The 16,332-nt window shown below is 44.8% G+C and overlaps 2 protein-coding genes across 3 annotated transcripts in view; one reads left to right on the top strand and one right to left on the bottom strand.

Annotated features, from left to right (window-relative positions):
- Positions 1-4,579, bottom strand: part of Fig4 (FIG4 phosphoinositide 5-phosphatase) — an 85,240-nt gene extending 80,661 nt beyond the window's left edge. For both annotated transcript variants that reach the window (XM_036168977.1, XM_036168978.1), the window contains exon 1: positions 4,310-4,579. In XM_036168977.1, coding sequence (XP_036024870.1) covers positions 4,310-4,375 — 66 coding nt within the window. In that variant the 5' untranslated portion in view covers positions 4,376-4,579. The remainder of the gene's footprint in view (positions 1-4,309) is intronic.
- Positions 4,580-4,704: 125 nt separating this feature from the next.
- Positions 4,705-16,332, top strand: part of LOC118570707 (adenylate kinase 9-like) — a 71,506-nt gene continuing 59,878 nt past the window's right edge. Inside the window, exons 1-5 of the mRNA XM_036169365.1 lie at positions 4,705-5,332; positions 10,654-10,781; positions 12,160-12,223; positions 14,510-14,562; positions 14,662-14,758. Of these exons, the coding sequence (XP_036025258.1) occupies positions 10,665-10,781; positions 12,160-12,223; positions 14,510-14,562; positions 14,662-14,758 (331 nt within the window). The 5' untranslated portion in view covers positions 4,705-5,332; positions 10,654-10,664. The remainder of the gene's footprint in view (positions 5,333-10,653; positions 10,782-12,159; positions 12,224-14,509; positions 14,563-14,661; positions 14,759-16,332) is intronic.

Genomic DNA, 16,332 nt, shown 5'->3' with positions numbered 1-16,332 from the left:
CGGAGAGTGCTACTTCTGTTTAAGAAATTCTGTATACTGGATATATATTTAGGATTATTATCATATTGCATATTGCACTATACATTCCTACCTCTGTTAAAGATATTTTGTATATTGTCACAATTTGAAGTCATTGTCCTTTTACTGTACATTTGCTTACAGACTGTTTGCCTTATTTATAGGAAGCCTTAGTCCTTAGGTTGTTTAGGTAGATGAGACTTACAGAGTTATTGTCACTATGCTTGTCATCTCTATAATTATGTTAGTTAGGTTATCCAGATTTATAAATACATAGGTCAGATGGAGAGGTAATCTTTCAAACACTTCATGGACCTAGAGAATATGGCATTTAAATAATTTAGAATTCTGTTGACGTGAGACACAATTGCTCCTGGCAGCACCAATTTGATCCTGAGAGAATGTTGGGCTTCTAAGACATTTCCATTTGGAAGTTCGTCTTCTTGGCACAAAATGGCCTACTGGGCAAAGAACTGCCCTTGCCTCAACTGCTGACAGTACAAATGCTGTCCTTTCTGGACAAGCGGGACACAAGGAAAGCGACCACTGTACTTTGCCAAGACAGGGTAAGATGGTCTTTCAGAATTCCTGCTTCTGAAAATGGTCTGTCAGATACTCTAGGCCTGTAGCCAATTTGAATGCACCAACGATACTGAGAAACATTAGGTGACTGTCCAGGCTGCTAGCTGTCTCTGTCTACTCTTGCAAGACTTCTCCCATTTCCCAAGTTGCTTGCGTCCTTCTCCCATTTCTCAGGTATTATATTCCTTCTCAGGTCTTTGATGAGGTTGGAGATTAACAGTTATAGTTACAACTTAGTATATATACATATATAATATCTTAGATAGAATATATTAAGTATTAGACTCAGGTTCTTTAGGATAGGACACCTTTTGGAATGATCCTTGTAACATGCCACCTACCCATGCCCTAGACTTCCCTGGATTTTACTATGTGTTTTTTGCTTGATATTGTTTGCACTTACTGTAATTCCAACTTAACTAGGTCATTATCCCTCATTACTCCTGGACAATATTTGATAACCATCTCTTTGTATATAGTCTTGTATTAGGTTAGAACCTTCTTATTTAGATAAAAGGGGGAGATGTAGTGGATAGCCATCCCAGCATTGGCCTGGAAGTTCCAACCCCCATTGAGGCTTCGGTAATGATCACGCCCACAAGGCGGGGCAGAGGAGGGAGTGGAAGACCGAGGATCAAGAGGAGGTCCCTCTTGGTTCCGGGACGCTGGACGCGGGAGGTAGACCTAGCAGAGTTCTCCAGAGAACACCGCCGGACTGCGTTATACCTTTGCCAGACCCTGCAACCTACCCCTTCATTTGTAAGTTAGCCCACAAAATAAACCTCCCTTTTAACTACGTGGAGTGGCCCTAATAATTTCACCAATAGCCTGGTCTACAGAGTGAGATCCAGGAAAGGCGCAAAGCTACACAGAGAAACCCTGTCTCGAAAAACCAAAAAAAAAAAAAAAAAAAAAAGAACATTAATTGCCAGAGATGGAATGGACAGTTGACTGGATATGCCACAGTGTAGTTTGAATGACAATGTCCCCGTGTTTGAATACTGGGTCGCTAGCTGGTGGAACTCTGTGGAGAGAATTAGAAAGTGTGGCTATGACGATCTTAGAGGAGGTGGGTGTCTCTCTCTCTCTCTCTCTCTCTCTCTCTCTCTCTCTCTCTCTCTCTGTCTTGAGCTCTCAGCTACTGCTCCAGCACCATGCCTGCCAACCTACTGCCATGCTCGCCACCATGATGGCTGGGAACTCTAACCCTCTGAAATGGTAAGCCTGAAATAAACACTTGCTCCTATAGGCTGCCTTTGTCATGGTGTCTTATCCCAGCAATAGAAAAGTAACTAGACACACAGAGAACTCTTTCAAGCAGCGGAAATGTTTCATTCATAATAGGGCTACAGAATACACATGTGCATAGCTCTGCTCAAATTCCCTAAGTTTAGTTTATACATTTCAATTTATGCAACTTTGCCTAAGGATACAAAACTTTAGGAACAGTAAGCAGTGGACTTAGTAATTGCTGAGTAATGAAGAATGACAGTGGCCACCCTCCCCAAAGGAGCCTGTACCACACTTGGTACATGTTACTTCCCACATCTCTTCTTTGAGAACCCCACACCTATGCTTTCAGCGTGTCTTATTTTCTTCTAAGTGCTTCTTTCTTAACCCTCACGCGTAAGCCTCCAACTCCACTTCATAAAAACATGACAGAACCTTAGTCATCTTAGCTGAAAGAGGCACTCTGTGGAAGTGATCTGAAAAGGTCTACCCATTTAACCTCCATATAGGACATCTCAGTCTGGTTAGAAAGCTCCCTACCCAGCAGAAGGTTCCAGACCACATCTGCAGTGGTACCGTCCTCAACTCACTTTGTCCCACTCTCCCAAATCAACAATAGCAGCAGTGATGGTAACGGTGGAGCACGCTGACCTCTCATCGACACTAAATACGCTGAGACCTCAGAACAGGCAGCGCAGACCCACGCCATAAATGTTAGCGGTGACTCTCATCACTACAGCCAGCTTCACGTTTTTTCATCCCTACCACTTGCTCGGTTGCTAAGTAGTTTTATGTCTTATCTGAGCGGTGCCCCTTCATCTCTGAGCAGGTGACTCAAAACCAATCTTTCTGCTTTAACCCAAGAATAAATGAGGAAATAAATAAAGATCTTCTTAACCGATATGAACCAAGCTTCTGAGATCAATGCAGCCTGCCACATCTACCTGCCACAGGTAGTCCTGCAGCAAAAATCGCTGTCACCATCTGTCCCCAGGGGCAGCTAACCAATCATAGCTGCGTCCATCCATCTCATTCTTCATCCCAGTGCCTGCACCGTTTGGAGGTGGCGTTCTGGAAAGGTTCTCAAGCCGGCCATCCTGTTCCTGCTTTTTCAGAGGCTGGAGAGTTGGGTCCCCCATTGAGTCCGTGCAGTGGACTCATCTGTCAAACCCTCAGAACTAGCAGCCACGCACTAGCTACATGGTGCTCACAAGGAAAAGATGGGGGAGGGGGAGACAGAAATAAGTAGAGAAACAGAGAGTGAACACTGGGAACCCCAGCTGGTGTGAGTTTACTGGATAAGTAAGGCACAAAAAATGTACACAACTGAATCTCAAGTATGTGTTTGCTGACTGCCGAGCTGAGATTAAATTAGGGACAGAGTGTACCCTCCTCAACATCGCTGCCACTCAAGAGTTCTGAAGAAGAAATTCTGCTTTAGAAGGAACACAACATCTGAGCCAACCCCCAGAATGCTTGGCTTATCAGTGGGCTAAATCCTATGGGCCAATTTACTTATGTTCCTTACTAGACACCTTTACCAGCTCATTTTAAAGAAAACTTTGATTCAATGTCAAAATGATATTTCTATGTGACTCTCTGAAGAAAAGTGAAAATATTTGTGAATATCATTCCATCTTCAGGTCCTGATACAGTCAAATGGACTTGTTTGCCAAGTTAATTTAGAACCAGTAATTGTACACACATGAAACAAGATAGACACTCCTAGGATTGTGAGAAACTGGGAAGGTAAATACTTTCTTTTACTCTCTCTCTCGAAGACTAGCCTCGTTGCACTGAATATACCTTATGAGACACTCATAAGGTTGTGACCAGGAAGGAATTAACTTAAACACCGACCCTAATATCACGGTCAAGGCCAGATTCGGGTAAGCCACATTGTGGTAGCTTTCACCAACCACAGAAATGAGAAAATACGAAATTCTATTGGCACCACTCTACAAGCCGGGGGGGGGGGGGGGGGGGCTAGTAACCTAACTCCACGGCACAGAACTCCCAAGTCTCAGCACAAACAGCGCATGTGATTAACACCAATCACAGTAACAATATACCATGGGATGCAAAATAGAAGCTACCTAGGCCAAAGTAACTATAAGGAGTGGACTCAAGAACGTTAACGGAGTCTGAGAAAGCGGAAAAGAATCCAGTAACTCATTCAGAAGTTGTGCGCCCGCCCTTCCTGTGTGCCCCAAACAAGCAGCTGTCTGCACGAACATCTTCCAGCCAAGCCTCCTCATCAGGACAGACACGCAAACCCACTAGTGTCTGGCTGCACGGCCCTTGCAGGCGAGCTCCCTCCGAGGCCCTTTTCCACGGTGCTGCTGCGGGGCTGGGAGGGGAAGGGGAATGCGGGGTGCTGCCTCTGCCCGTCGACCCCGCAGCGTCCCCGCTCCACCCCGCGGCGCTGTCCGTCCCACCCCGTCCGTCCGTCCTTCCCGCCGCCGCAGAGGATTCTCACCGCTCTGGTCTCGTAGAGCACCAGCTTCTGGACGGAGCTGATGATGGGGGCAGCGGCCGTGGGCATGGCTCCAGCCAATGGCGGCCCCACTACGGGGCACCAGGCCGCGGCCCGGGTCGTGACAGCTGCCGGACCCGGTCCGTCCCTGGAGGCCGAGCGAGGAGGCTCTGCAGACCCAGCTCACCCGACCCCGCGGAGAACAAACAACCTCAGAGCGCTAAACCTTCACCAGCCGGTGGCCGCAAGGTGCTTCCGTATTCCCCAAGCCACGCCCCCCACCGAGCCACGGCCATACGCGAGGGGGCGGGGTTACAGGAGCACGGCGTTGTTGAGGGCGGACGCTAAGGGCGCCATCTTTGTTAAGGTCAGGCTCCAAAGCCTCGGCTTTATCTTGATCCTTAAGGAGAGGAGGTCAGGTGACTGGAGTCTCCTTTCCAGTCGGCTTCTCCGTGTTTTAATTGGTCTGTTTCTTCGTGTCTACTCTTTTATTTTCCTGAAACCTGTCTCATAGTGGTCCTTTCCCGAGTGCCTGTGATTTCCTCCTCTTTCGTCGCCTATTTTTATTCCCGTGAGAGTCAATAAAGTTCATGTTGTGGCTGTGTGGCCCACGAATCTTTCCTAATTGCTTCAATGTGGCGCCTTTGGTATTTGCACATTTGATAGTGAGCCTAGCCGTCCGTGAATTCTTAGAGACGGTGCCATGTAGGGGAGCGCGCTGGTGTCGGGGGCCGTTCTGGTTAACATAAGGTTTTTCCGTTTGCTCCCGGGACGTAAGTGGACATTAAGTAGACAATATATGCACCGACTCTGCTCATCACCTCTGCATTTGAGTGGAAGGGTGTTTTATAAGTATGAACACAAAAGCAAGCACTTAAGAATTCGCTGGATTGACGGCACCTCCTCCAGAGGCCCCGCCCTCCAAGGGGCCCTGCAAGCCGCCCCCTGGTTTCCAGGGCAACCGCCCAACAGATGCCCGGAGCCTCTGGAAGTAGCTGCTGTCGGTTCCCGGTCCACACTGGCCAGGTAAGCAGCCCTTTTCCCAGAGTGTGGGACCGTTGTCCACCGTCTGGGTGCGTTTTGTTATCAGTTGCAGGGAAGTCCACTTCTTGAGAGGACCCCATACCAGCTGTTTTTCTGGCAAAACTAAACCACGATCTGTTCATAAATCAACTTTTCAACACCGGTTCTCCTTTCAGCGACTAAGGTATTTACTTCACAGAGTGTAAGTAGTGGCTAAACTAGCCTAGGCAGGAAGTGCTAACTCTCCCGGGGACCCCTCTACACCTCAGAACTCACTGCTGAAAGGTAATAACACTTTGAAAGTGCAAACACATAGCTAAATGTGATATTAAGGTTTGCTGTGAATTCAAAGTTGGGACGTTACAAGATTTCTAAAGTATTTGGGCATTTATTAGTTTTGTTTTCATACTTTTATGCATCTCCTTTTTATTGAGAAACTAGAAAGATGGTGGGATGTTGTGTCAGTTCTGACATTTTACACTGGGGGGTGTGTGACAGAGAGAGAGAGAGAGAGAGAGAGAGAGAGAGAGAGAGAGAGAGAGAGAGAAGGACAGAGAGACAGAGAGACAGAGAGAGAAAGCCAGGGGTTAACCTGGATGCTGTTCTTCAGCCAGTAAGCCCCAGGGATCCACTTATCTCCATCTTGAACTTTTTAACTTTTCCATTTCATAATGAAAATTAACTCTTCTTAATGTAAGCTAAACTTTTGCAGAATGTTTTGGTTTAGGAAGTCACTTTTTAAAAATGTACAATTCTGATTTTCAAATATTGTTTTCAATTATTATTTTATACTACAATTAAACACTTCCCTTTGAGGACTTTCTTAGTTTGCATCACCTAGAAGCAGACAAAAAGAGATAATTTGAAAAGTACCAAGTTGTTTATAAAAAGGGTAATCCCAGGAAACAGTGTCAAGGAAAGGAAGGAACTGGAAAAGGGGTATTAACAAGCAAACTTGGTGATTAGTTAAATTCAGTAGGAAATAAGGAGTACATGTCTTGGAACTGTTTCTGGGGGCAAAGGAGCATCAGGTTTACTCGCCAACTCCCATCGATGACTGGCTGCAGCCTGCTATAGTGAAGCACTGATAGCTTGGAACTTCCAGTTGTCTGCTCAGAAAGAGAGCATATGGAAGCTTGAAGAACTCATAGACAGAACTCCACATGCTGGTCCTCAAAAGTTGAGTAGTAGCCTAGAAAGGTGTGTGTCACATGCATGGAGAGCTGTAGTAGCATCTTCTGCCTTCCACCCTTTGAACCACTCACACCCATGCTCCCCACATCGAGGTCACACCATGTGAGCCATTCACACCCATGCTCCCCACATCGTGGTCACACCATGTGAGCCATTCACACCCATGCTCCCCACATCGAGGTCACACCATGTGGTCACACCATGTGAGCCATTCACACCCATGCTCCCCACATCGTGATCACACCATGTGAGCCATTCACACCCATGCTCCCCACATCGTGATCACACCATGTGAGCCATTCACACCCATGCTCCCCACATCGTGGTCACACCATGTGAGCCATTCACACCCATGCTCCTTGGTCCACAGTCACACCATGTGAGCCATTCACACCATGCTCCTTGGTCCACAGTCACACCATCCCATCACTGCTCCTTGAAGGTGGTGACTGGTTCTGCCTGTCTAAGAGGAGAAGACATGCAGAAAGGAAATGAATGGAGTCAGCCACAGCATTCCCTGCCTCGGGTGACCCTGGGTCTGTAACTGATCATTCATCATCACCCCCTTTACCATTCATTCTAGGTTTTCCTTACTCTTGGCCAGGACTCATGCGGGTCTAGGTTGTTTGTCCTGCAGGTAACCAGCTTTCATTTCTGCGTCTTAGCATGAAGACATGTCTCAGAGATGCCCCAGAGTTCAAGATTACCTTCCCAACCCCAAGTATATAATCCAAGCCTGCTTCCATCTGCAGGAGGGACTTGAGGAGCCAAAAGTGACCAGGTAGTGACAGCAGTCTCCATTTTGTGAAACCTTGACTAGGCTCTCTGCTGCAACCATCATCTCCCCTACCCATCAAACCCAGTCCACCATCACTGCCGGAGTCTTGAATGGTGAGGGATTGCCCAAAGCAGTGATGGTGCTAAGGACCACAGCTCCTTCTGTTACTTGGCTCACAGCATCGTCCTCATCTTGAAGTATGCTGACTCTCTCTATCCCACACAATATTAAACAGTGCCATACCTGGCCCTTTGAGATGCCTGTCTAATACACCAGCAACTTCTAGGAGAGCTGGGATGTGGTGGAGACAGTAGATCCCACACTTACACGCCTCTTACAATATTTACTTTACTGAGAAGAGGATGCTTTGGTCCGAGACAATGTTCTATGAGATTCATGGTAATCAATGAGACAAACTCAAGCCTTTGTTAGGTGTGCTGGTCAACAGACTTTGGATGGGGAAGGCAAACTCACCTTCCTCTCCTCTCTCACTGGTCCCTCACAGTGGGAAGAGATGCTGTGTAACCAGTCTGCCTGTGATGGAAGTTCTGGCCCCCCAAGAGATCGTATCATATTGGTCTTACTTCATCTTGGCTGTGGAGCTGGAGAGCATCTGTTGTAGGGAATATGGGAAGGAGCCTTATTAAGTCATGGCGTAGTCTCTGTCACTCCATCCTGCCACCGAAGTGTTCCCATGTAGGAACCTGTGGTACTCAGAGGACCAAGGGAAGACTGACTGGCATCTACTAGATGATCACTCTGCTCACCTGTTTGTTCAGGACACCAATGGACAGTTGATGAATGGAGAGATCTACACATTTCATCCTTGCTGATACTAGATTTCCATCCTGTATAAAAATTGCCACAAATTTAATGTCTTAAAACATTTATTAGCTCAAAGTTTCCCTGGCAGGGATCCTGGCATAGATCAGCTGGGCACTCTGCAATCAGGTGTTGATTGAAATGTGCTCTCAACTGGATACATGACTAGGGAAGAGTCCAGTCAGTTATTGGGAAAATTCATCTCTGGTGATAGGACTGACGTTCCTGTCCTCTTAAGCTGTTGGCTATGTGTTGCTCTCCAGTCCTGGAGACCAGACATCATTCCTTGCCATCTGGTCCTCTCGAAACAGCAGCTTACTTCTGAGCCAACAGGAAGTGTCTCTCCAACTGCTAAGATGAAGTCCAATATAATATATGGAAAACCATGAAAAGCAAGTCACACGTCCCACTTGCATTGCAGGGAAGGAGATCATACAAGAATGTGGATGGCAAGAGCTCACTTTAAATGTATCTGCCAAACTGTGTATAAGTCTGACCACAGGCCTCTTCGGTATTCCCTTTCTCATCTGGCTTTACGCCCTGGAGGCCTTTGATAAAGCCGTTCAGAATCACCCACCAGCTTGAGGAATTATAAGCTCCACTTAAGGCTCCGCCTTCAGGGAGATTTCCTTCAATCACTATTTTTCAGAGCTACCTACAAGTGGAACTTTAATCTAGAAGTGTTCCAATGCGGTGTGCACCCATCAATACATCGTGATTCTCCTAGGATGGTTTTCTCTGTCTGTCAACTGTTCCCAGGGAAGTCCACCTGAGTTTTGACCTAGAAGACAAACATAGGAAACAGCTAACAGGGCCCAGAGCGGGCTCCCTGGACTACATATTTATGAGCCTTACTTTTGCCCTTCCAAACCTGCTTCAACTCTATCACAGTTCTCCACTTTATCACCCAGTGGGCTGCTGTGGCACTTGCTCAGCTTTGGGGTCTCCACCCAGCAGTCCTTAGAGAAGGGCGTGTGCCAGTTCCCACATTCCTCCTGTCCATGGTTACAAGCTTCCCTTAGAGAAGGACCGTGGCGTCACCAGTGAAAACACTTATGGAGTGCCGCTCAGTCTGTTGAGGGCTGCTAGCCTCCCCTTCAGTAAGTCAGCACCAGGCTGGAAGCAGGACTCACTGTACCCCTGAGACTGCTGATGTGTCAACGTGTGGTTCAATTGTTCCTTATGTTTTAGATGTGTGTCAGCCAACACTTCCTCTGCCTGCTCCTCCTGGGTCTCAGCTTTAGGAACACCACCACGTTTCTAACATTGCTGCTGATCTCTGTGGGTCTTGCTATCCTGAGACTCCTTCCCAGTTTGAATTTTTGTTTATAAATGGCCTCTGCTCTTCCAAAGATGGTCATCCCCAGTGACATATGGGAGGGAACCCAGGAGCACAACTACCCTCAGCCCCGGGCTACAAAGGACATCCACTAGCATGGAACTCCTTACTGTGCCTCCAGTGTTCAGTTTCTTATGGCCTTGGTGAAAGGAACGTCCCTTTGTAGTTAGAGTTTTCCTGCCTAGCCCACAGTCAGGACAAATCTCTCTCACCCGCCAGGCCCACAGTCGCTCAGACCCAACCAAGTAAACACACAGAAACTTATATTGTTTACAAACTGTATGGCCGTGGCAGGCTTCTTGTTATCTACTTCTTCTATCTTAAAATAACCCATTTCTATTAATCTATACTTTGCCACGTGGCTTGTGGCTTACCAGTACCTTATCTCTTTCTTGTCATGGCGGCGGCTGGCAGCGTCTCTCTCTGCCCCAACCTCCTACCTCCCAGAATTCTCTTCTCTCTTGTCCCGCCTATACTTCCTGCCTGGCCACTGGCCAATGCGATATCCATAGCATCCCTTGGTTGTTCCAGGGAGCACAGCACACTCATGAATGTGCTGGCTCATAACAACTTTACTCTAACTTACCAGTTCTGGGAACCTTTAATACCTTTCTCTAATGGCTTGCCAAAGACATTTTCTTGACATTTCACTACAGTCAAGAAAAATGGTTTATGTTATTTTTACTATTTACACAATAGATTCATTGTATGGGCAAATATTTTATTGATTCAGATATGTAAGCAATTTACAAATGCTTGAAAATAAGATATGGTCTTTGTACAAAAACAAACAAATCCAAAAACTCACTGATCCAATTTATTTCTCATTCATTCCAACAAAAGCAGCATAAATTAAAATCTACTATTGCAAATATAATATTTAGAATGGTAGGCTGTGCCCAGAACTCTATTTAACAGCTCAAACTAGCAAAAGCTTTCCAAAAATGGTCTGAATATCTGCCTTGTAGAAACTGAATAAGTATCACAACATGTATGTGTGTCTGTAGACATTTTCAATTTGATCTTCTGGTCCTGTTGACTTTTCTCTTAAATAGCTTTGGTGAGATGCTGTTTCTCTCTCAATGGTTAGTGATGTGGAATGGCCCCAGGGCTAAGTGACTTCCGGGGTTCTTCCCCACCTTCCTGCTCCAACAACTGTAAGCTTTGCCTTTTTTTTTTTTTTTATTGTAGTGTTTCCTATTATGGCTTCTGCCGAGAAGACAGAAGAATATCCATTTGCTGATATTTTTAATGAAGATGAAACCGAGAGAAACTTTTTGTTGTCCAAACCTACTTGCTTTATTATATTTGGAAAACCAGTAAGTAATCTCTTCTGACATTTGGTATTTTTTTTTTATTTTAAGATCACAATCTTATATTACCATTCAAGATGGAAACTACATAGTATGTTCATTTTTTAGTGTCTGATAGATTTTCAGAATATCACTTCAACTCTGATATAATACTGGTTTTGAGTTCATACCTGCCTCTCTTCTTATGCTGAGCACTAGAAGAGAAGCCTAGGCTACATTGGTGCTGGTTTTAATATTATAAGGATAGAACTTATCAAAACTCTGTACCATGGTGATTGTTGCTGATTTGTGATCTCAGGTTACTTCAGATCTGATTTGAATCTAAGATATCCTTAGAAACTTGTCGTGAGGTTCTCTGGATATGTGAGATGAGCTGAGATGTCTATTACCACCAGGAGGTGCTGAGGGCAAATGGGCCTGTAGTGTATTAGAGACCAGCTATTGTCCTCCTTCCAAGAAGGAGCTGCGGTAAAGTTGTTCACTTTGGGGCAGCTGTAGGAACAACCTCCATATAAGTTCTGCTTTCAGGCACTGAGCTAATCAATCGCTAGAGGACTAGGCTAGTCAGTTAGAGAACCTTCCAGAACAGCCAAGGCCAAGGGGGATCCCATCTTTGGTTTAATTTTTGATAGGAACAATAGGACAGCTAACCAAGAATCATTTCCAACAATTCTCATTATGTTTCTAAGAACCTGGTTCTAAACGTCAACACTGACAACATCCAGGTGCAAATATGACTTCATGAGAACGACCTTGTAACTTTGAAATAGGATGCTCTCTGATGATGTCAGGAGATTTATCTGTATGGGCTGACACTGCTGTCATGGCTGTCTAAAAGGCTGAGGCAGGAGGACCACACCTATGGGGCCTGCCCTGGCTGCAGAGTGAACCTACAGCCAGCCTGGGCAGCTTACTGAGGCTCCATCTCAAAACAAGAAACAAATGCAAGGCCAATGGCATCTTTCAATGGCAAGGTTCTCACCCATGTAGCTGAAAAAAAGAGAGGAAATAAAATTATTAAGTGGAAGTCACCAAAATTTCCCTTTACTTTTAGGAAGAAAATAAAATGACAAATCTCAATATATTTTATGATGATTTATAATAAGAATTCCAAATTTTTGCAATATCCTGATGATGTAGCTTCCTGATTTCAAGTATAGCTTTCCAATTTCCTTCAATAATAATGTATTTAAATAAGTTTAGAATATGTGGAATATACAAGAATTAGTGGAGACAAATTAAGTTCTAAATGTGTAGGGCCCTCTTCCTTTTATAGGGTGAACATTTACATAATAACCATCAATAGAATTCTTTAAACTGGTACCTCTGCTTCACCAAGAAATGAATGTTTTGTTGGGTTCTAAATAACATTTCTCTTTTAAAGGGGTCTGGAAAGACAACATTAGCCCGTAATATAGCACAGGCATGGAAATGCATTCGTGTGGAAGGTAAATTTAATTTTTTCCAATATTTTAGTATTAATAATTTAAAAGATTCACAACATAGAATTCCATGTGAACACCAATTTAAGATTCCATAATTATGGGGCTGGAGAGATGGCTCAGAGGTTAAGAGCACTGGCTGCTCTTCCAGAGGTCCTGAGTTCAATTCCCAGCAACCACATGGTGGCTCACAACCATCTGTGTAATGAGATCTGGTGCCATCTTCTGGCCTGCAGGCAGAACACTGTATACATAATAAATAAATTAATTAATTTTAAAAAAGATTCCATAATTAATGCTTTATCACGTTTCCTTCGTCACACACTTATCCACCTGATGAATATCAATTTTCTAGCCACATCTATCCAGTTATGTTTATTAAACGTCTCTGTCTTTCCTCTAAGATTTTATTTCCATCAGAACTGCTTATATGTGTGATGAGCACCTTCTTAGAGATAGAAAGAGAAATAACTGCAGCTTTTCTTCAGAGAATTTTCCAGAACTTTATTATCTCCATTGGGGGAAAAAGTGTACTTTTTACTTATACATTTCCTTACATTCTTTGAAACATATAAGACAACAGGCTCACGCACACACATAGGCACACACACACACACACACACACACACACACACACACACACGTCCTTCTAATCAGTAAAGCTATTTACTTCCTAATAGAAAAGTAAGGAAAAGAACGAATAAGAAATCATAAAGAGAGGGATTGGGGAGATGGCTCAGTCGCTGAAGTGCTGAAGTGTTTGCCGCACAAGCACGGGGATCTAAGTTCGATCCCCGTCACCCAGGTAAACAAAAGCCAGATGTGGTGGCAAATGTTTGCAATCTTGTGCTGGGGAGGCAGAGACAGGAGGATCCCTGGAGCTCACTTGCCACCTGGCCTAAATGGCTGCAAGCCCCAGACCCCAGTGAGACCCTGTCTCAAAACTCAAGGTGGACAGCTCCTGAGGAGTGAGACCTGAGGCTAGCCTCTAGCTTCCACATACATGTGCTCATATGTGCACATGTGTGTACACACACATATGTACATATGTACATGTGCATACACACAGTACACACACAACACTCAGAAAAGTGGAACTAAATCTAAGAAATACAAGAAAAGTTTAAAATCATATTATTGTAATTAACACTGTTTCATATTTGTCTAACAAGTTGGGGGTGAATCATTAAAATCCCTGAACTAACGGTAATCACTGTTGGCAAGGACGTTATGAAATGGGCATTCCAGGCACCATTAGTAGAGCTGAGATGCCACAACTTCTGTAAGTGTGCAGAACCATCAGTAACACAGTACACATTTATTTTTTGGTTTATGTGTATGGGTGTTTTTCCTTCATGTATGAATGTGTACCACATGTGTTCCTGGTGCCCACGGAGATCAGAATAGGTCTTGGATCCTCTGGAACTGGAGTTAGAGAAGATACTGAGCTGCCATGTGGGGCCTCTACAAAAGCAGCAATTATCTTAGCACCGAGCCACCTCTCCAGCCCATTTTCTTAAATAAAAGAGTTTATGTTTAGGAAGTCTGAAGGACTGTCAAGGCATCTATAAATTCTCAACAGCTGGTGACATAATTCAACAGGTCTTCCCCTAGGTCAAGCTCCCGCCATCCTACCAGGACGTCTCCCAGCAGAGACACATAGTGACTCTCAGGGTTCCTCTTTTGAATCAGTGTTTATCCATTTTCACATTTCCTGATGCATCCTTTTTCTTCTATACTATCAACACAGACAGTTAATGAGACCAGGCATTAAAAGTGTCTAGAGTGGCCGGGCGGTGGTGGTGCACACCTTTAATCCCAGCACTTAGGAGGCAGAGGCAGGCAGATCTCTGTGAGTTCAAAGCCAGCCTGGGCTACAGAGCAAGTTCTAGGACAGGCTCCAAAGTTACACAGAGAAACCCTGTCTCAAACACCCCCCCCACCCAAAAAGGGTCTAGACTGACAATACTGCTGTATATTCTGCATGATATGGGACAATTTACACATCAGCGTCACACCACATCATTTCATCCTCCTACTGTCTACTACACAGTCACCCCAGCACAGCAGCCCTGAGGGAGTTACTCACTAAGATTTTAAGCTGGTGAAGTGGCCAAGAAAAGTTCTACTCAGAACAGTCCTTTGCCTCTACTTTGGCCAATGCTAAATGATCTAACACGCATAAATATGTCTCAGGTGACTTAGCCACCAGTTCCCAGACATTCAGAAAATGTTTCTTATTTTATTGATGTGAATATCTGCTTGCACTCATATGCTGAACTCCTGTTTTAGCCTTGTCGGTTTTAGAAGAAATCATTGCCACCGAGACTGAAATGGGAACCACAGTAAGTAAATCTACATTTCCAAGTTACTACACTAACTCAAAAATTGTGAATCCCATATAGAGAGTGTGCAGTAACCTCCAGCCTCTGTAATTGTTCTAGCTGCAGTCAATGCTGGTGAGTGGTCACAGCATCCCAGACGAGCTCGTCATGAAGTTGATCCTGGAGAAGCTCAAGTCTCCAGAAGTTTCTCACTTTGGTATGTGGTATGTGCATGTGTGTGTGTGTGTGTGTGTGTGTGTGTGTGTGTGTGTGCAGGAAAGCACCATTGGTAGTTTCTTGGATTTCTTTCTATTGTTTTTGACTCAGGAATCTCACAGCCCCTATTGAGCTGAGCATCTTGTTGTTTTTGCTTCTTCTTCTTTTTTTTTAATTCTTTTCTTTTTGGTCTTTGGTCTTTTGGGGGGACTGACACCCAGCTCCCAAATAAACCACACACAGAGGCTTATTCTTACTTATAAATGCTTGGCTTGTTGCTAGCTGGCTTTTCTTTAACTTTAAATTATCCCATCTATCTTTTGCCTCTGGGCTTTTTCCTTTTCTTACATCTGTATATCTTGCTTTCATTCTTACTCAGTGGCTGGCTGTGTGGCTGTGTGGCTGTGTGGCTGTGTGGCTGTGTGGCTGTGTGGCTGTGTGGCTGTGTGGCTGTGTGGCAGTGTGGCTGGCCCCTAGCATCCTCCTCTCCTTGTTCTCTTGCTCCTCTATCCTCTCAGATTTCTCCCTCTATCTATTCTCTCTGCCTGTCAGCCCCACCTATCCTTTCTCGTGCTTTGCTATTGGCCATTCAGCTCTTTATTAGACCATCATGTGTTTTAGACAGGCAAAGTAACACAGCTTCACAGAGTTAAACAGATGCCACATGAAAGAATGCAACACATCTTTGCATCAAACAAATGTTCCAGAGCAGAAACAAATGCAACACATCTTAAAATAATATTCCACAGCATCTCAGATAGATTCAAGTGCTTCTTTGTTTTTAATCCTCAAGTGTCCACATTTGCTTTTGGGGATTTTTGTTGGTGGTGGTTTTTCTCAAGACAGGGTTTTTTTAATATGGCCTCGGCTGTCCTGGAACTCTGCAGACCAGGCTGGCTTTGAACTCCTGCCACTGCCTCCTGAGTGCTGGGATTAAAGGAGTGCACCATGACCACCTAGCCATATTTGCTTTTCTAAAAGCCCTCAGTGTTGTTTAGTGCTCTGCTATCTGATGAATCAAAGTGTCCAGGAGGTGCCTTGGCCTTCTTGCAGTCTGTGGCCTCTACTATCTGCTCCCTGTTCACCCAGCCACTGCTGCCTTGTCAGCAGTGTGAGAGCTGGACCTGCTTCCCCGGAGACTACATCGCCAGGGTTGCTCCTGCTCACCCAGCCTGCTCTCTGGTCACACCCCAAAATTCTCTCCCTGCACAAAAGGATTCTGAGCAAGAACTTCGCTCTCTCTAGTTTTTCAGACAAGGCCACTGAAGCTAGGGCAACTCAAAAGAAAAGAGGAAAACACTGAGATATTTGCAGAAGAAGGGAAGAAGCATAAGCATGCCTCAGGAGAAAGACGTCTCCCGAAATAGATTTGTTGGCTGAAAGGAAAATTCCAGAAGAGATTCAAGGGAGAACTTTGTAATTGTTAGGACTTTAGAGTTAAGGCTGGAAATGTAGTTGGGTGGTAGAGCCCTTGCCTAGCATATTCAAAGTTCTAGGTTCAGTTCTTAGGGCTGAAAAATCTAAAAAGCTACATAAAAATAAAATATGGTACAGTAAAAAACTGTATCAAAGCAA

Source organism: Onychomys torridus, chromosome 19 (assembly GCF_903995425.1).
Source record: "Onychomys torridus chromosome 19, mOncTor1.1, whole genome shotgun sequence".
In the NCBI taxonomy this organism is placed as follows: Eukaryota; Metazoa; Chordata; class Mammalia; order Rodentia; family Cricetidae; genus Onychomys; species Onychomys torridus.
Note: the sequence above shows the minus strand (reverse complement) of the source record. Positions and strands in the feature narration are given on the sequence as shown.